We start from the raw sequence: 20,038 nt of genomic DNA on the forward strand, positions 1-20,038 counted from the left end.
CTCATAGGGTTTGGTATGTTTTGTTTTTATTTTTGTTTGTCTCAAGATACTTTCTAATTTCCCTTTTAATTTCTTTGTTGACTTCTTGGTTATTCAGGAGCATGATGTTTTATTTCCTCATATTGGTAAAGTTTCTGAAGTTCCTCCTTTTATTAATTTCTGGTTTTATAGCTTTGTTGTCAAAGAAGATACCTCATATAATTTTGGTCTTCTTAAATTTGTTAAGACTTGTTTTCTGGCCTAATATATAATCTATCTTGGAGAATGTTCCATGTGCAATTGAGAAGAATGTGTATTCTGCAGCTGCTGGATAGAATGTTCTGTAAATGTACATTATGTGTGTTTTGTGTAGAGTACACTTTAAATCCAGTATTTCTCTGATCATTTTTTGTCTGGATGATCTGTCCATTGCTGAAGTAAGGTGCTGACATCTCCTGCTATTATTGTATTGCAATTTATGTCTTCATTTAGATCTAATTATATGTCCTTTATATATTTAGGTACAAATTTGTATGCATATATTTTTACAATGGTAATATCCTCTTGTTGAATTGATTTCATCATTGTATAATGACCTTTTACAGGTTTTGACTTAAACTCTATTTTGTCAGATATAAGCATAGCTACTCATGCTTTTCTTTGGGTTTCAGTTCGCATGGAGTATATTTTCCTTCCCTTCACTTTCAGTCTATGTCCTTAGAGGTGAAGTGAATCTCTTGTAGGCAGCATACAATTAGGTCTTGTTTTTAAAAATCTATTTAGCCACTCTGTATGTTAGCTGGAGACTTTATTCATTTATATTCAAAATTAGTGTTGATGGGTAAAGACTCCTGCCATTTTGTTACTTGTTTTCTGGTTATTTTGTAGATCTTTTGTTCCTCTTTTCCTCTGTTGTTGTTTACCTTTGTGGTTTGATGGTTTTTTGTAGTGCTAAGCTTTGATTCTTTCCTTGTTCTCATTTGTGTATATGCTGTAATTTTTTTGTTACCATGGGATTATATAAAAAATTATAAAGTTATAATACACTATTTTAAGTTGAAAACAACATGACTGTGGTCACATACAAATACTCTATAGACTTTTACCTTACCCCACCCCACAATTTATAATTTTACTGCCTTAATTTACATCTTTTTAATTTAGTGTGTTTCTTAACAACTTATTGTAGCTATAGTTACTTTTGACCATTTTGATTCTTTATTATTCATACTAGAGATTTGAAAGATTTACCTACACCATTATCATAATGTAGATTCTGATGTTGATTATGAATTTGCCTCTACTAGTGAGTTTTATACTTTCACATGTTTTCACGATAGTAATTATTGTCCTTTCACTTCTGGTTGAAGTACTCTCTTAAGCATTTCTTGTAAAGGCAATCTAGTGGTAATGAATTTCCTCAGTTTATTCTTGCCTGGGAAAGATTGTATTTCCTCTGTTTCTCAAGGATAGCTTTGCTGGATATAGTATTCCTGGTTAGTAGGGCTTTTGCTTCCCCTCTCTTATCCCATTCTCTCCAGGCCTGAGAGGTTTCTGCTGAGAAGTTTGCTCATAGACTACTGAGGATTCCCTTATATGTGACTTTGTTATTTTTCTTTCCTTCTGCTTTTAGAATCTCTTCTTGTTTTCACCTTTTGGTGGTTTGATTATGATGTATCTGAGAGAGGACTTCTTTGAATTATTTGGGGATGTTTGAGTTTCATGGACCTGGATGTCCGTATCTCTTCCAGCACATGGGAATTTTTCACCAGTAGTTTTGTTAAATAAGGTTTCTGTGTTTTTATCTGTCTCTTCTTACTCTGAAAATTTCATAATGCAAACATTTGTTTACTTAATGGTGTCTCATAAGTTCCACAGGCTTTCTTCATTTTTTAATCCTTTTCTATCTCTCCTTTCCCCTCTGGATAGGTTGTTTTGAGTTCAGAAGTTCATTTTGCTTGATCTAGTCTGTCATTGAAACTCTGAATTAAAAAAATTATTTATTGAATTCTTCAGCTATAAGATTTCTGTTTGTTCCTTTTTAAATGATGCCTCTTTTTTGACTTTCTTATTCAGATCGTAAATTGTTCTCCTGATTTCATTGACTTTTCTACCGTATTCTCTTGTATCTTGCTAAGGTTTCTTAAGATCATCAGTTCGAATTTCTTCTCATGCAATTCATAAAGTTTTATTTCTTTAGGGTCAGTTGTTGGAGAATTATTGTTTCTTTGGCAGCATCAGGTTTCCTTGCTTTCTTGTTTATTGTGTCGCTGCATTGATATCTGCACATACTGTGGTACAGTCACCTCTTCTAATTTTATAGAGTGGCATATTTTGGGAAAAACTTCTACCTGTAGATGGGTCCTAAGGTGTCAGTAAGGTAGAGTGCATTGCTCTTGGTTCCAGGTGGGTGCAGTAGTATAGTCTCTGTGCAGCTTTCTCAGCTGTAATCAGTGTCAGCAGTACCTGTGAGTACCTCTGTTGCCTAGTCTGCAGAAGTCTGTGCAATAGTGGTAGCAAGCTATAGTATTAGTTTCCTCACTGGCTTCAGAATACTTTTTCTGTGTACACTGGGGTAATTATGTGCTTTTCTTTTTTCAGTTTGTCAATTTTGGTAAATTACATTGTTGTTTTTTGAGTGATAAACTAATCTTGCCTTCCTGAAATAAAAACTCCACTTGGTCATGGTGTATCACAATTTTTATAAATTATTGGGTTTGATTTGCTGATTTTTTTAGAGTTTTATGTCAGTGTTTTTCAGGAATATTGGCCTTCCATTTTCTTTTCTTGAAATATTTTCTAATTTTACTTTGTCAGAGTAAATTCTGATTTCACAGAATGATTTGTAGTCTCTCTGTCTTAGTTTATTCATGCTGCTATAACAAAATACCACAGACAAGGTGGTAATAAATAACATAAATTTATTTTTCCCAGTTCTGGAGGCTAGGAGTTGAAGATACTGGCAGGTTTAATATCTGGTGAGAGCCCATTATTCATAGATGGAACCATCTAGGTGTCCTCACATGACAAGAGATGGAAGGACAAAAATATGTGAACTATTGTGAAGCCCTTTTTATAAGGGCCTTAAATCCATTCATTATGGAGGAGCCCTTAAGCCATTCATGATGGAGGAGATCTCCTGACCTAATCATTTCCAAAAGTCCCTGCCTCTTAATACTATTACGTTGGAGATTAAGTTTCAACATGAATTTTGGAAGGGACACAAACATTCAAACCATAACAACTTCCTTTCACTTTCTTGAAATAATTTATATAAAATTACTGTTATTCCCTAAATGTTTTGTAGCACTCATCAGTGCATGTGTCTGAGACTGCAGTGTGTATGTGCATGAAGATTTTTAATTAGAATTCTATTTTTTAATAAATATAGGTCCATTCTGGTTACATGTTTCTTCTTCATTGAGGTTTGGTAGTTTGTGTTTTTTCAAGGAATTTGTTCATTTTATATCAATTGTTAAATTTATTAGCATGAAGTGATTCATTATATTTTCTTGTATCTTCTTAACATTTGTAGAATTAAATGATGTCAGTGTCACCTCTCCAGTTTCTGATATAGGTAATTTGTGTGTTCCCTCACCGTCTCTTTTTTCTTCTTCTTCCTGATGAATTATTTTCTTTGTTATTATTTTTTATTTCATTGGTTTCTGATTTGATCCTTTTTATCTTTTTCTTCTACTCCTATGGTTTATTTTGTTCTTCTTTTTCTAGGTTCCTAAGATGGAACCTGATATCATTGATTTGAGGCTTTTCTTCTTTTTTAATATTGACATTTAATGTCATCAAATGTTACCATTATTTTGATATATTGTATTTTCATTTGTTTCAAAACACTTTCATATTTCCCTTTTGATTTCTTACTGGAGCTATGAATTATTCAGTAATGTAGTTTCCAAATATGTGGGTATTTTTCTAGAGGTTTTTTTTTTTTTTTTGAGATGGAGTCTCACTCTGTCGCCCAAGCTGGAGTGCAGTGGCTGGATCTCAGCTCACTGCAGGTTCCACCTCCCGGGTTCATGCCATTCTCCTGCCTCAGCCTCCCGAGTAGCTGGGACTACAGGCGCCTGCCACCTTGCCCGGCTCGTTTTTTGTATTTTTTAGTAGAGACGGGGTTTCACCGTGTTAGCCAGGATGGTCTCGATCTCCTGACCTTGTGATCCGTCTGTCTCGGCCTCCCAAAGTGCTGGGATTACAGGCTTGAGCCACTGCGCCCAGCCTTCTAGAGGTATTATTTCTGCTCTGGTCAGAGAACATACTTGGTAAGACTGAGTCCTTTGAAATTTATTGAAGCTTATTTCTGGTCCAGAATGTCCTATCTTGGTAAATGTTGCGTGTGTACTTGAAAAGAGCATGTGCTCTTCTGTTGTTTGGTATAATGCTTTGTGTTAGATCAAATTGGTTGATGATGTCATTCATGTCTTCAGTAGCCTTACAGGTTTTCTATTTATTCTATGAATTATTTAGAGCAGGGTTTTGAAATCTCCAAGTAATAATGTGTGGATTTATTTATTTCTTGCCTCAGTTCTATCACTTTTTGCTTTATGTATTTTAAAGCTCACATAGGTTTGTCAATATTTAGTATCATTATGCTCTCCTGATGAAGTTATCTCTTTATCATTATAAGATTACCCTTTTCAAAGAACCTGATGAGGTTTCTTGCTCTGAATTCTACCTTGCTTGACATTAATATGCCCATTTCAGCTCTGTTTGATTAGTGTCCGAATGGTATATCTTTTTTAAGATTTTATTTTTAATTTATTTGTATCTTGATATATAAAGTTTTGTTGTTCTTTATGTTCCTTATATATATGACATGTTTTGTGGCAGCATATAGCTTTGTCTCATGTTTTAATCCATTCTGAAAATTTTTGCCAGTAATTAGGGTATTCTAACCATTTGCACTTAATGATTACTTTATTAGGTTTAAATCTACCATCTGGCAATTTATTTTCTATTTGTTTCATCTAGTTTTTTCCATCTTTTCTATCTTTCTGCTTTCTTTTGGATTGATTGGAGTGTTTCTTTTATTCCACTTTATCTCCTCTGTTGGCTTATTAGCTATACACCTCTTTAACTATTTCCATAGTATAATGGTTGCTTTAGTGTTATAGCATACTTCTCTATCTGCCTACCTCAAGCGATAGTATGCTAATTCATTTTTAGTCTCATGACCTCACCAGAGAATACTTCTATTCTCCTTTCCCAACATTTGTTCTACTGTTGTCCATTTCCCTCATGTTATAAACCTCATACTACTTTATTATCAACGTCAGTTTTCTTTTAAAGATAAATAATAAGAAAAAAATATATATCTATGCTTGTAGTTACCATTTCTATTACTCTTCTTTCCTTTGTGTAGATTCAGATTTCTATTGGCTATCATGTTCCTTCTGCCTAAAGGATTTCCTTTGTCATGTCTTATAATGCAGGTCTGCTGGTGATGTAATCTTCCAGCTTTTTTATGTCCAAGAAGATACTTATTTGTCTTTATTTTGAAAGATAGTTTTTCCAAGTCTGGAATTCCGAGTTGTCTGGGTTTTTTTTTCTTTCATTACTTTGTAATTGTTGCTCCACTGTCTTGTCATCTGCATTGTTTCTCTTGAGACATCTGCTGTCATTCTCTTTGTTACTCTATACAGAGAATACAGAGAATGCCTTTTTATTTCTGTACACTTTTAATATTTTCTCATGGTTATATATATCATTTTGATGACCATGGCCCAGCCACAGTTTTCTTTATGTTTCATGCATAAAGTTCACTGAGCCTTTTCCTGCTTCTTTGCAGGTATGGTAATTTTTTATTGGATGACACATGTGAATTTTATCTTCTTGGGTGTTGGATGTTTTCTGTATTCCTATAAATACTCTTGAGTTTTGTTCTGGGAAGCAGTTAAGTTACTTGAAAATAGTCTAATTCCTCCCAGGTTTTACTTTAACATTTGTTAGATAGAACCAGAGCAGTGCTCAATTATTGAGTGAGCTCAATGGCTAACTCCCATTCCAGAGGCAGAAACCCCTGTGTACTCGATTCAGTGTCCGTACATCATGAAGCTTCCTGTCTGGCTGATGGGAACCAGCCCTCTGTCCAGTGCCATGTGTTCACTGGGCACTGCTACCTCATCATCTCAGAGGATTCTTTCCTCAGAGGCACATATGAATCCACTGAAGGTTCAAGGGACCCTCTGCAGATCTTTGGGTCTTCTTTCTATGCAACTCTCTCCTCTCCAGGTCTCTTTCATGCTAACTCTGGCTGCCCTCATCCCCTTGGCATCTCAGGTTCATCTTCTCAACTCTGGGAGTTTTCCAGGTTCTTCGTGGGTTCCCCCTCCCTGGATCATGGCCTGGCAACTCTCTAGAGGCAGTAGCTGGCCAGTCATGGGGCTACTCCATTTGATTCTCATTTCTCAAGGATCACTGTCTTTTGTTGCTGATTTCTACCATGTTGAAAACTACTGTTTTATGTATTTTGACTTTGTGTTTGAGGTTTGAGTGAGAAAGACAGTTCAGTCCATGTTTTTCCACCTTGGTCAGAAGCAGAAGTTAATGTCATAACTTTTTACTTTGAAGACTGGGACAAGTTTTCACAGCACATTCCTTCTAGAGAACAAAGTTAGGCTCTGCTATTGGGTGTCCCCAGATGGGAACCCCACTTACCTTTTAGGCTTCAGCTCAGAGGCTACTTCCTTCAGAAATCCCTTTCTGGCACACTACCTTCCTCATGTGGCTTATTTGTTTTCTCTTGCACCAGATCATTCCGCAGCTTTTGGGTTGGTATATGGCAACAGTGAACAAGGTATAATCCTTGCTGTAGATAAACTCACCATATTTGTTTTTCTTCATGGAGTGAAAATGTTTTAAGCTCATATAATGACTATGATTAGGGAAAGAACCACACAAATAATTAGGATATGTTGTGACAATGCACAAATAGAAACACACATAATGTGCTTAAGAACATGATAAATGCCAGTTTTACCTTTCCTTCCCTCACCTGACCAAGCTGAGTGGGGCATGTGCGGCGTCTTCCTCATCTTTGCTCTTCGGTGCCAGGTATGGGAGAGGCCCATTATGCACAGGTGCCTTATTGAACTGAGCAGATCCATGAATGTCAGGCTGGGAGTGTGGTCGCTGGGGTCAGGCCTTGGTTTACATCCTGGTTCTGCCTCTTAACCACTGTGTGCTTCAACAGGAGAGCAGGAGGTCCTGCTTAGTTTTGTACATGCTAAGTTTGAGATGCCTGCTAGAGATCTGGGGAAGGCACAGTGAAGAAAGCTGAATGTGCAAGCCTGGAGTTCAGGAGGGAGGTGGTGTCCGGGGATGGAAATCTATAGCCAGTAGCAGTTGGTTCTTAGTGTCACGGGACACAGGAGGTCACATAGGAAGCAAATGCGGACAGAGAGTAAAGGGTTTGAGGATTGGGTCCTGGGCACACCCACATCTGGAGGGAGATGATGAAAAGCCAGCAAAGTAAACTGAGACATGATCATTGAAGCAGGAGGATAGCAGGCTAGGGCAGAGACCTGGAAGGAGAGCGAAGAGAGCCTTTCACAAAGAAGGGAGTGACCGACAGTGTCCATGCTTCTGTGTGCTTGCGTACAGAGTGTGGGATTCTCCTGAGCATCCTTTGCTCCACTGGGATGGAAGATGGGACCTGATGAGACCGGGGCTAGGGGAATATCCTGAGCCCCACATGTGTTTGTGTCTGTGTGTGGGGAGTGTGGAAGGTAGCTCCTGCTTGGTGAGGTGGAGCTGAAAGCGGTGCCACTTAGCAACTATCTGTGCTCCTCTGGTACCCGGAGAGAAGGAGCCAGCATTTGCCCATCCTTCCTCCAAAGCCCTATAAGTTGTGAATTGGAAAGATGCCCCTGCCCACCACTTTTGCTGGAGTTGGACTAGAGCTGGTAATATCAGGGTTTTACTTTTTAGTTTAATTTCTTGCACAATGCATGGATTTTTATTGAGTTTTGCTAATAAAGAGCTCCATAGGGTATTACTGAACAGGACTGGTCTGAAGATAAATGCAAGTTGTGTACTTGGAAAGACAATGCTGTATTATTTTCAAACCCCCCTGAGAAAAAGCCTTTTTGCACTGGGTAAGCTCTGGATCGAGTACAATAGAGACACCCTTGCAAAAGTGGTGTTCCAGGAAACCCAAGATGGGTCAAATGATGACAGTTTGTTGGGGGTAGGGGTGGGGAATGAGTCTTTGAAGAGCTGGAGCCCCTTTCTTTTCCCTCGGTGGTTACCAGGCAGCTGGTCTCTACCACAAGTGCAGACTGTCACATGTCAAGGCTATTGCAGAGCTGAATAATGGGGCACAGGACTGGAAAAGGTGGAACATTTTTCTCAAAATTCAGCCAATTTTTCTGGAATAAACATTCCTTGTTTTGCTGTAAACATGTGCACTTAATTTCCAGAGTTGTGAAAAAGTTGACTGCAATCTTTTTTGCCAGTTTTCTTTTTGTGTTTGCAAAGGATTTTTTTTTTTTTTTTTTTTTTGCTATATTCTGTGATGTTATTTAACAATGTTCTTTCTAAGCAATGACTTCTTTTTTTAATAAGGAAACTATTTTAAAAAATAAAATACAATAACCAAAATTAAGTAAAATGATCAATTCTTGGCTTTTATATGCCAGTTTATTATAACATATATTTACAAACTTGGACACATACACATAAATATTTCTGCATATAATATGCATGCTTTCTGTCATTTGCTTTCCTTAGCAATATATGGTAACTATCTTTTGTCATTCTGTAACATATACACCGCCATTTTTAATAGGTACACAATATTCAGATGAAACAGATGCATCGTAATTTAACATATATCCTCTTACTGGATGTTTACGTTGTGTTCAATTTCTTTTATGAAAAAGTCCGGGATGAACATCCTTTTATGTCCTTTTCTTTTTTTTTTTTTTTTTTGAGACAAAGTTTTGCTCTTGTTGCCCAAGCTGGAGTGCAATGGTGCGATCTTGGCTCACTGCAACCTCCACCTCCCAGGTTCAAGCAATTCTCCTGCCTCAGCCTCCTGAGTAGCTGGGATGACAGGCATGCGCCACCATGCCTGGCTAATTTTTTATATTTTTAGTAGAGACGGGGTTTCTCCATGTTGGTCAAGCTGATCTCAAACTCCCAACCTCAGGTGATCCGCCCACCTCAGCCTCCCAAAGTGCTGGGAGTACAGGCGTGAGCCACCGTGCCCAGCCCTTTTATGTACTTTTTGTGTGCTTGTCCCAATCATTTTAGGAGACAGACTCCTAGAAGTGGGATTTCCAGATCAAAGGATAGGAGAAAGCAAGTGTGTTTGGGGGCATTTGGGGAGGGTGATATCTGTCCCACAGCCTAGACTGAAAGGCCTTCCTGCATCCCTGCACCTGTTTCTCAGCTTCTACCTCTCGCTCTGGGCTAGGGAGCCTGCTCTGGGAAGACATGATTATTTAGATTAATTCACTCAGTGGGTAGAAAGGTCATTCAAATCCATGAAAAGTCCTCATTGAAAGCTATGTCTTTTGGAAATTTCCTCTTTTGGCTTTTAAGTAGCAAAACCTGGTAACCTTCTGATACCTTGGTGAGGATCAGTCAGATCAATAAGTTTTTGTTGTGGTCCTACTGTGTATCCTTGCTGCGTTCATAGAGGCTGGATTAATAAGTAAATGAGAATGACTTGCTCCTAGCACAGATTTCACACAGAGCGAGTTTTCATTTATGTCTAGAAATCTGCAAAGAAGGGAACTTTTTCTCAGTTAAGAACAAATGTGATTAAAAGTATGTAATGATCAGCCTGAGACATTTGCAACGGGCTTAAGGACTTGCTTCATCAAAAGCTGAAAAGATTAAACCACATTCAGTATAGTTTTATGTTTAAGCATATTATAGTTCTCTGAAAATGGCAGTTCTTTTTTCCTGCATTAGACCCTCCGCATTATGAAGGAATCTGTCCCGAGACCTTTGAGAGTTCTGCATTCCTGAATGTCACCGTAGCATCCAGTCTCCCTCATAACATGCAGTAAAGGCCAACTGAAAAATGGCTGTGCCTCCTCCAGGCTCCTGAGGAGAGTACAAATACAAGACTGCAGTCATTTACAAAGCTATTAAAACAAAGTGGGGCCGGAGCCCTTGCTGAAATGATTTTCAGAGTTGTTATTTTCTCTCTAAAACACATGGCAAACAATGGCATGTTAGAAATTCAAGACTTGGCTGAGTTCCACTTTTTGAATCTTACTTTATCCCAAACTTCTGTGAAACGACCATGTTGTTCAACTGACTTTCTTGCTTTGCGTTCCCGTCTGCACACTAGGAGTTGACTTCCTTTTGTGTACCTTGTTTCTTAAGAAGTAAAACCTGCCTTCATCTATGGAAGGGACCCTATTGGATAATGACTTCAGCCCCCAGGAATTAAATCCTGGCCCAAGAAAACTGCAAAACCACAGACTGCAAAACTGCAACCTACATTGTATGTGATACTTTGGAGTTACTTGCAGGCAGCAGCACCTGCAGTGGCAGGGCAGGTGGGGACCGTGTTGTTGGGAAAGCTCAATTCACCAGCACCCACATTTCCTAGTACACTAAGGAATGACCCTCTCTGCCTGTGAAAGAGCTAAACCCCATCTCTGCTCCTGAGTAAATATGAACATTCCATTCCCTAATACCTTCCTCTCATGCTGTTAACTTCACTCAGCTGATTTCAGACACACATAGAACACAAAGGCTGGCCTAGCAGACCTGGAGTCAGCCCACCCTTCAGTTCACGCAGCAGTGTTCACGAAGATTTACCATCTCCACACCCTGCTAGGACATGGTGGGTGGGGAAAGGCTGTCGCTTAAAGTCTGTGCAGGAGACAGATGATAAACAAACTGGAAAGATACCAGCTGGTTGGGGGGATTAAGATAAGTGGAGTGGTGGTGATTGGAGGCTCAGGGGGTTTCTGAGAAGCTGGGTCCAGCCCTGGATGGTCCCGGCAGAGCCGTGTGGCAGGCAGAAGGAGATGACATGGAGACCCTAAGGTGGGACATCTAGAAACTGAAGGAGGAGCCATGTGGCTGGGGGGACAGTGGGCAGGGAGACAGTGGGCAGGGAGACAGTGCAGGGACCATGTGGAGCTGGGTGGGGGCAGCGGCCACCATGGGGGAAGTCACTGTGTCATTTTTGGTCCAAACTCAGACATTTTTGAAAGACAAACGTGGCTGCTATTAGAAATCGTCTGGGACAGCAGCTGTCAACCTGGACTGTGCCTGGAAAGCCATGAGTTAGGCGGCTTAGTGGACAGAGACGGTGGCATCACCTTGCCCCGTGTTGCCCACCGTTCCACTGGAAAGTGCCGCAAGCTGGCGAGCGTGTATCCTCTTGGTTCTAGCCACCATCACCCTGGTCCACAGTCCTTCCTCTGGCAGGTGGGCAGCTCCATTGACAAGCCAGCCCTCCATTAAGACCTGTCTCCTTTGTTTCCTTCTCTCCTCTTGCCCTGGATGGGGCTCTTAGGAACACTGCCACGGAAATGCAAGAAGGAGCTCCTGGCTGTGAAGCTAAGGAACCGGCCAAGCAAACAGGAACTGGAAGACCGGAACATTTTCCCCCGAAGGACTGATGAAGAAAGACAGGAGATCCGGCAGCAGATCGAGATGAAGCTCTCCAAGTAAGTGGCAACGTGCGGGCACAGTCGGGCCTGTGCTCTGGCCTTGCAGGCTGAGCCCCTCTGAGATCCCACATGCTAGGATCCCACATCCCAGGCCGGGGCGCACAACCCACCGTCTGCAGCAGGTCTCTTGACCCCGCCACCATTGACGTTAGGGGCCATGTGGGGGCCCTTTCCTGGGGGGACTGTCCCGTGCAGCTCAGATGTTTAGCATCATTCTTGGCCTCTACACACTACACTTCCCGTGACAACCAAAACTGTCCCTGGACATCATCAAATGCCTCCTGGAGGGTGAATTGCTCCACTGGCCTGTAGGAGCCAGGCAAAGACTGGGCCAAACTGATGAGGACATGGCTTGTCAGTGTTAGAGACAGGGGACGTCTCTGTTCACCTCTATCTGATCATTTTCCTGCAAGAAGGTGGATCCAGTGTTGCCAGATCTTCTAAGTTTGTCAAGTAAAGCTACCTCCCTTCCCTCCCACCCCCACACACACAGTTATGCAGTCACATGTCATTTAATGACAGGATACATCCTGAGAAATGCGTCATTAGGAGATTTTGTTGTCGTGGGAACATCGCAGAGCGCACTACACAAACCCAGAGGGTGCGGTCTGCTGCACATCTGACTACGTGCTGTAGCTGATGGTTCCGGGGCTACAAACCCGTACAGCACGTGACTCTACTGAATACTGCAGGCAATTCTAGCACATCATCGTATCGAAACGTTTCTCAACATAGAAAACGTACATTAAAATATGACATACAAAATACTAAAACGTTCTCTCCGTATAGAGCACTTACCATGAATGGAGCTTGCAGGCCTGGAAGTTGCTCTGGGTGAGTCCCGAGTGAGTGGTGAGCCAACGGAAAGGCTAGCGCGTGACTGTGCACCACCGCAGACTTCAGAATCACTGCACACTTAGGCTATGCTACATTTATAGAAACATTTTCTTCAATAATAAGTTAACCTTAGCTTACTGTAACTTTTTACTGGAAAAACTTTTAACTTTTGGACTTTTATAACAGCACTTAGCACAAAACATAAATTATACAGCTGCATAAAAATAATTTCTCCTTACCCTTATTCTATAAGTTTTTTATACTTTTCAATTTTATTTTTACTTTTTAAATGTTTCATTAAAAATTAAAACACAAATGCCACATTAGCCTAGGCCTGTCGTCTTCCTCCTCCACAGCTCAGCTCCCTGCAAGGTCTTCAGCGGCAGTAACGTGCATAGGGCTGTCATCTCCTATGAGAACAGTGTCTTCTGGATTCCTTCTGAGGGACCTGCTGGAGGCTGCTTTACAGTTAACTTTGTTTTCATAAGTAGAAGGAGTACCCTCTAAAATATTCATTAAAATTATAGTGGATACATAAAGCAGTAACACAGTCATTTAATATCATGGTCAAGTGTCATGTACTGCATGCTTACATGTACTGGACTTTAGAGGACTTGGCAGCATGGTAGGGTTTTTTTACACCAGCATCGCCACAAACATGTTAGGAACGCGTTACCCCAAGGTGTTACATGACAGCACCAATGTCACTAGGCATTAGGAATTTTACAGCTCCATTTTTTCATCTTCTGGGACGACTGTTGTATGTGTGTCGTAGATGTCGTGTATCATTGAAATGTCATGAGGTGCATGTCTGCATATATACACGTACATGTCTATCTACATACACATCATTTGCTGGACAATATGTGCACCAAGTCCAGCCATCTGCCGTCTGGCTGTGACCCAGAGCCACGGGTGGGCACCTTCTGTGTTGCACCCCTGAAGGGTTCCCTGGGTGGTCCCTGTGGTCTGCTGGGCTGGAGATGGACTGTCCCACGGGGCAGGACAGAGTGGAGCTGCTGCGTCTTGCTGGTTGAGGTCTATAGGGATCCAGTCACGCCCCTGAGACAGAATGGGGGCCTTCTTTTGGAAGGCAAGGCTGCCATGAGCCTGGTGGAGCTGACCTTTGTGGCGTTCCAGGGTTGGGCACCTGCCTAGTTGCTTTCCACATTCCAGAGCCACTGGAGTTCAGAACCCCTCAGAGCTTGCTGCGTACCCCAGTTTGCGCCCATTGACACTGCCCAAAGGTGCCAAGAGCCACTGAGCAGGCATCAGTGGGCTTTCAGAGGAAAGTCATTTCATTCTGGCAGGGCGGGCCTCTGTTTCCTTTCACCGGGCCAGATGGCAGGCTAACTTGGCCCGTGTGAGGTAGGAGAGGAAATTCTGATAAAGCTCGTGCACACCGTCCCGGCAGCCACAGTCTGCATCTCCTGCCCATCCTTGTGAGGTGTGAGCCGGTCTGTGCAGGGTTGGGCCTGGCAGACAGGACCCTGGACAGCCCCTAGTCCGCTCCTTCCCTCTTTAAACCTCAAAAGCCGACCCTTCCCTGGAGAGAGAGACAGTGCCCCAGGGGTGAGGGGAACCAGTTCTGGGAGCGCCACTGCCTCTGTTGATTTGCTCTTCACTCTTGCTGTCCCCATGCCCCTGAGTCACTGGAGACCCTGGGAAAATGCAGGTTCTGATGGTGCGGGTGTAGGGAGGCCTGAGAGTCTGCATTTCTAGCAAGCTTCTGGGGCTGCTGACGCTGCTCGCCGCTGGGCCGCAGGTCACACTTTGAGAAGCGAGGGTCTGCAGCAGGGTCCCCAGCCTGGGAACCACTGACGTTTGGGCCCAGATGGTTCTCTGTGGAGGGGCCGTCCCGTGTGTGTAGTGTGTTAGCAGCATTCCTCCCGCCTTCCACTACATACTAGTAGTACATCCTCCACTTCTGACCACCAAATGCGTCCCAGACACGGCCCAACGTCCCCTGAGGCTAGAGACAACAGAATGGTCCCCGGGTGAGAATCCATGATCTGAAGGTTGGACTCCCGCTCTGGGCAGATTTTCCTCTGAGCAGTGGGGCTCTTCATTTCTAGGAAGGGCTGTTTCTGGTCTCCGCTGGGGAGCTTGGGCCCCAGTGTTCCCAACTCTCACCAAAATCTTTACTTGAGTGTTTTCACAGTGGAGGGCTGTGAACGTGAGCAGGTGAGGCCGGCGCGGGGCGGGGCTGTGCATGGAGCACAAGGTCCTTCCCTTCCAGGTGTGCGGAGTTGTGCTTGGGGCGCCGTGCAGGTTGCACTTCTACCAGCAGCTGGGAAAGCCGTGCTGCTCGGCCTCTGCACCACCGTGTTGTCATCCCAGGCTTTCATTTCGGCGAGTCTCAGTGATGGGACGTGTGTTCCTAAGGCTTGGTTTTCCGTTTCTCTGATTTCCGGTGAGGTTGAGCATTATTTTCAGCATTTATCAGCTTTTTTGGTTTCTTCTTTGATTTATGGACTTTGCCTGAAGTTTTCTTTATCTTAATGATTTTTAGGAGTTTACTTTTGAAGCTGTGGCTTCTAATCCTTCCCCGTTTTGAGTTACATGATTCTTTTCTCTGTTTGGGGCTTGTAGTTTCAGTTTTTTTTTTTTTTTTTTTTTTTACATGAGAGATTTTTGTTTGGGGAAAGCATAAATCACAAAATGGATGCACGCACTATATTACCTAATATATGTCACATATGGTTAAAGCAAAGTCTAGAAGGATATACTCCAAAATATTAAAAAATGTTCTAACTAGTGGGCTTACAGATGATTTTTACTGTCTTTTGTATTGAGTACAGTGATTTTTTACTGGAAAAATTAAATCATGCTCCGGTTTCAAAAAAATCATAATACAAATGAATACAAAATAAAACAACTCTAGCTCTTTCAAATAACCATTTTGTTTACAGTTTCTCAGGTATTCCAATTTTTTTCTTTTTTTTTTTATTATACTTTAAGTTCTAGGGTACATGTGCATAACGTGCAGGTTACATATGTATACATGTGCCATGTTGGTGTGCTGCACCCATCAACTCGTCAGCACCCATCAATTCATCATTTATATCAGGTATAACTCCCCAGTGCAATCCCTCCCCCCTCCCCCCTCCCCATGATAGGCCCCAGTGTGTGATGTTCCCCTTCCCGAGTCCAAGTGAGCTCATTGTTCAGTTCCCACCTATGAGTGAGAACATGCGGTGTTTGGTTTTCTCTTCTTGTGATAGTTTGCTAAGAATGATGGTTTCCAGCTGCATCCATGTCCCTACAAAGGACGCAAACTCATCCTTTTTTATGGCTGCATAGTATTCCATGGTGTATATGTGCCACATTTTTAAAATACTTTTCTTTGAGGTACAGAAGTTTTGATTTTTAAGGCTGTCAGATTGCCAATCATAAACTTCAAGAGCTCACAGCCTTTTTCTGTGAGGACCGAGTTGTCAGAATTTTGAGGTTTGTGACTCAGGCTGTCTCCGCCACCCCTACTCAGTTCGACCACTGTGGTAATGAGCAGCTGTAGACAATCTGAGGATGAGGGGGCATGTCTGTGTGTCAATGAAACTTTATTTACAAAAATAGCCAGCAGTCCATTGGGTCCAACTGGCGCTTTGCTGACCCCTGTTGTGCTTTATGGTTCGCACTGTTTGTACCGTGTTTAAAAATCCTTCCCAGCCTGCAGGTCAACAGAATTTTATTCACTTCTGTTATTTGTGGTTGCCTTTACCTGTGCCAGTTAATAATGGCTTTCTATTTGATAATCAAACTGAGTTCTTTCAAATTAAAATATTAAGTGAATTGACCTAAACAAAAAAAAGGTAAGTAATGGATGATAGTACATGTGATTCAAAAACCAACAAAAATTATGGTGGTGCTTGGAATGAGAGAAGCCTGGGGTCCCCGCCCCGACTGTGAAGGTGGAGAGGGAGGTTGGGAGAAGGTTGGGCTGCTGGGGATACCCCAAACGCCCCCCTACGTAAGAAGTACCAAAAACATGGGCCCTGTGGCTTGTTTTTACTCCACTACTTACTGAATCTGGAACGAATTTGAAACCTTGGACTGGAATGTAGTAGCTCCCTGGATGCCTGTCACCACGTTTAAAAACCTGGAATTAGAGAAAACAGCAGCAGAGGAGTTGCATCCCAGGAGGTCAGACATGGCTTCCTGGAGGTTCCGTTTGTTTTCCCTACAGCAGTGGCTTAATTGGTCTCCTTTGTCTCTGCTCTGCCTCCTTTCAGAGATTCCTCCACCGTCTCTTGCTAAGTAATTCAGCCTCTGGTTGCCATGGCAACATGCCGTCTACTGTATCCCAAAGAACATTTGCCATCTCCTTTTTTTAATTTCCAGAACCTTCGTATTTTATCTTCTGAGTGCTCCAGGGCCTTTTCCTGGTGAAGCAGCCACTGTTCCCCACGGCTACCCCAGAACACATCTGTGTGCTTGGTCTGGGACCCCCAGGAAAGTCAGGGTCCCGTTTGAAAGAGTGAAGCTATATGCTGATTTTCACCCCTCTCTGTGTAGGAGCTCAGCTTGCCTTTAAAACTTGTGTAGATGCATCAGCAGAGTATGGAGGCCCGCAGTTCCTGCACGGTAGGTGTGCCCTGGAAATTACGCACAGATGCACAGCCTCTATTGCCTCCATCCTGTCTACAGCCACCATCTCAGAGCAGTGGGAAGGACCTGCTGCTGGCTTTCAGCATAGGTGCCGATCGTGTGCTGCCTTACTTTCTTTCATTTACATCATCTTCACAGTAACTCAGTAAAGCAGGTGTTACTATCATCTCCATTTTACAGATGAAAAAATTAAGACTTAGTGAGAAGGGAACTGGCCCAGGGCCATGCAGCTTGCAGAAGCTGCTGTGCAGTGAGATGGGCCATTTGTTAGAGCCCCAGGCCTGGGCCTGGGAGAAGCATTGTAGACACAAAAGCACTGTGGCTTCTTGTTTATCTTAGGCACGGCTTTGAATTTTTATATATTGGTTTGGCTTTGATCAGCGTATCTGCTGGCAGCCAGGCAACATCCCAAGCCTCTCAGGCAAAGGACTTCACATTTGCTTTAAAGCAGTGCAGAATGTTGGCCGGGCACAGTGGCTCACGCCTGTCATCCCAGCACTTTAGGAGGCCGAGGCAGGCAGATCACTTGAGGTCAGGAGTTCAAGACCAGCCTGGGCAATATGGCGAAACCCTGTCTCTACTAAAAATACAAAATTAGCCGGGTGTGGTGGCAGGTGCCTGTAGTCCAAGCATCTACACGAGTTTTAAAGGTAAGCTGAGCTCCTACACAGAGAGGGGTGAAAATTCTCCTGAGGCAGGAGAATCGCTTGAACCCAGGAGGCGGAGTTTGCAGTGAGCCAAGATCGTGCCATTGTACTCCAGCCTGGATGACAGAGCAAGACTCTGTCTCTGGAGTGGGGGAAGCAGTGCAGAATGTCAACCCAGCACGGAGCAGTAGGGAGTTGGACATCCTCAGGGGGAACACATAGAAAGAGACGCTGCCCAGCAAGGGCTCTGGAGCAGTGCAGCAGGTGGGCTAGAACCCCAGCTGTCCCTGTCTCCGCTGCGTGAGATAGGCCAGCGCCAGTGTCTCAAAATCTCTCCTTGTTTGTGAAATGGGGATGGTGGCAGTACCCGCCTCAGGGCCCGCTGGAAGATTCCATGTTAGTCCCTGAAGAAAGTCATAAAAGCACATTTTCAGCAGGGGTGCTGGGGGCCAGAGCTGCTGCTGTCACAGTCAGGGTTGGATGCACTCCTGGGCGAGCTGTTACCTGCATGGGGCAGAGGCCAGCGGCAGGCTTTGGGGCAGGATAAAGTGAATGCTGCTGCATGAACAGTGGTCACGATGCTCGTGGGCCGGGGAGTGCAGGCGCGTTGCTTTTCATGGGGCGTGAGTGTCATTTCCTTTCGTGACTGTTGTGTAATTTTGCCCGAAGAGCGAGGGATAGGGTAGGCATCTCATAAGTCATGCACAAACCTTCTATTGTCGCTCCCCTTGGGGCATTCTTTGCTCCCAGGAATGTGTGTGAGAAGCTGATTAATGCTCAATAGCATCTTTCAGGAGGGGGTGCTTAGCGTGCTCACACAGCAGTTAGTGGATCTCTGAGCAGCTTCCTTGTACGTTTTGTTCTGTGGCCTCCAGAACACACTACACCCTCAGGTGTCCTCCTGGGCTGTGGCCTCCCACTCTGTCTGCAGGAGCAGGACACAGCGTGCAGCGAGTTTAGATGCTTCCTTCTCTAGATGTGCTTTAGACAAGGCAGGCCTATTTTTGGTCCTGGAGACAGAACGCACAGAGATGTGGAGACAGACAGTGTCCCCGCAGAAGCTGTGGTTTGGGCTGCAAGGCGGAAACCGTGCCTGGTCAGACAGGGGACCAGCCTGTCTCACTGGGGCCTTCCTTCTGCTGTGAGCTTTTACCTGAAACTGCATGGACAGAAATTTTCACTTCCACAGAAATGGTCTTTGGTAAATTGCAGACATGTGGAAGGGGGAAGAATCAGCTTTCAATGCCGGCCTTTATAATGACACCACTAATAGCAGCATCTGAGAGGGTCTGTCCTGACGCTGGGTAGGCGCAGTGCTGATTGCCTGCGATGGTGGGCAGGGACCATCATTCCTGCTCTGCAGATGAGGAGACCGGGCAGAGAGCCTAAACAGCGCCCCCGGGTCTGACAATTCATGAACAGTGAGGCTGTGACCTCTAGGGCCCTCGCTCCCAACCACTGAGCCTTGCTGCCTGAGGCCAAGCATCTGGCTGACACCTGGTGGACAGGGCTGGGAAGCTGATGATATACTATAGCTAAAGGCCAGTTTCCAGTGAATGTTTGTATTAATGAGGTGGTTATGGTCCACGTTCACTGGACTGAGTCCCTTGCCCGCTGACGTCTGCAACCCTGAAGCTCTGTGCTCGGTATGGTGCGGGTGTTGGACACGTGCTCCTTCATGGATCTTACTACATCCCCTGACACCCTCACTGAGGAGTGAATACACCTGACGTGGGTCCCTCCCAGAGCAGGGCTGAGCCGCCGCGAGCACTGAGGGTTTCTGTTGTCACAGTTATTGTTGCCATCCTGAAAAGTGGTTGCAAAGTTTGCCTTCTGCCTCAGGGTTAATCCGTGGCTGCTGGTTTGGATGGTAGCATTTGAAATGACCTGCAGGGGAAGGCTGCACCTGCAGAATGGACCCAGGTGATCATGCCACATCCAGTGTCGCTGCCCATCTCTTGGGGTGCTTAGCCCCAATTACAGAGATTTCGAATTCATGTCGCGTGCACGTGCTCGGCGCTGGGGTGCAGAGATGAAAAGATGTGCTCACAGGCGAGAAGTCATTGTGTATGGTAAAAGATGTACCGAGATAGATGTGTGGACTGGCTTCAGGAGGGAGGGTGAGGGTGTCCCAGGTAGACCAGCCAGCGAGAGCTCAAAGGCCGGAAGCAGCACCGCTTTCCCAGGACCACCCTGGGGGCTGAGAAGGTTCAGAGCTGGGTGATGGTGGCAGGGCAGAGGGAGAAGGCTGGAGGGGCTGCAGGGCCAGGTAGTGGGGGCTCCTGTGCTGCCCACTATGGGTTCCCA

At 43.9% G+C, this 20,038-nt stretch overlaps 1 protein-coding gene across 6 annotated transcripts in view; it reads left to right on the top strand.

The window, feature by feature from the left end:
• The window catches only part of PHACTR3 (phosphatase and actin regulator 3), a 275,267-nt gene that overhangs the window by 222,112 nt on the left and 33,117 nt on the right, over positions 1-20,038 (top strand). For all 6 annotated transcript variants that reach the window (XM_023231975.2, XM_023231974.3, XM_023231978.2 and 3 more), the window contains one exon: positions 11,483-11,636. In XM_023231975.2, coding sequence (XP_023087743.2) covers positions 11,483-11,636 — 154 coding nt within the window. The remainder of the gene's footprint in view (positions 1-11,482; positions 11,637-20,038) is intronic.

This window comes from Piliocolobus tephrosceles, chromosome 20, assembly GCF_002776525.5.
Source record: "Piliocolobus tephrosceles isolate RC106 chromosome 20, ASM277652v3, whole genome shotgun sequence".
Taxonomy (NCBI): domain Eukaryota; kingdom Metazoa; phylum Chordata; class Mammalia; order Primates; family Cercopithecidae; genus Piliocolobus; species Piliocolobus tephrosceles.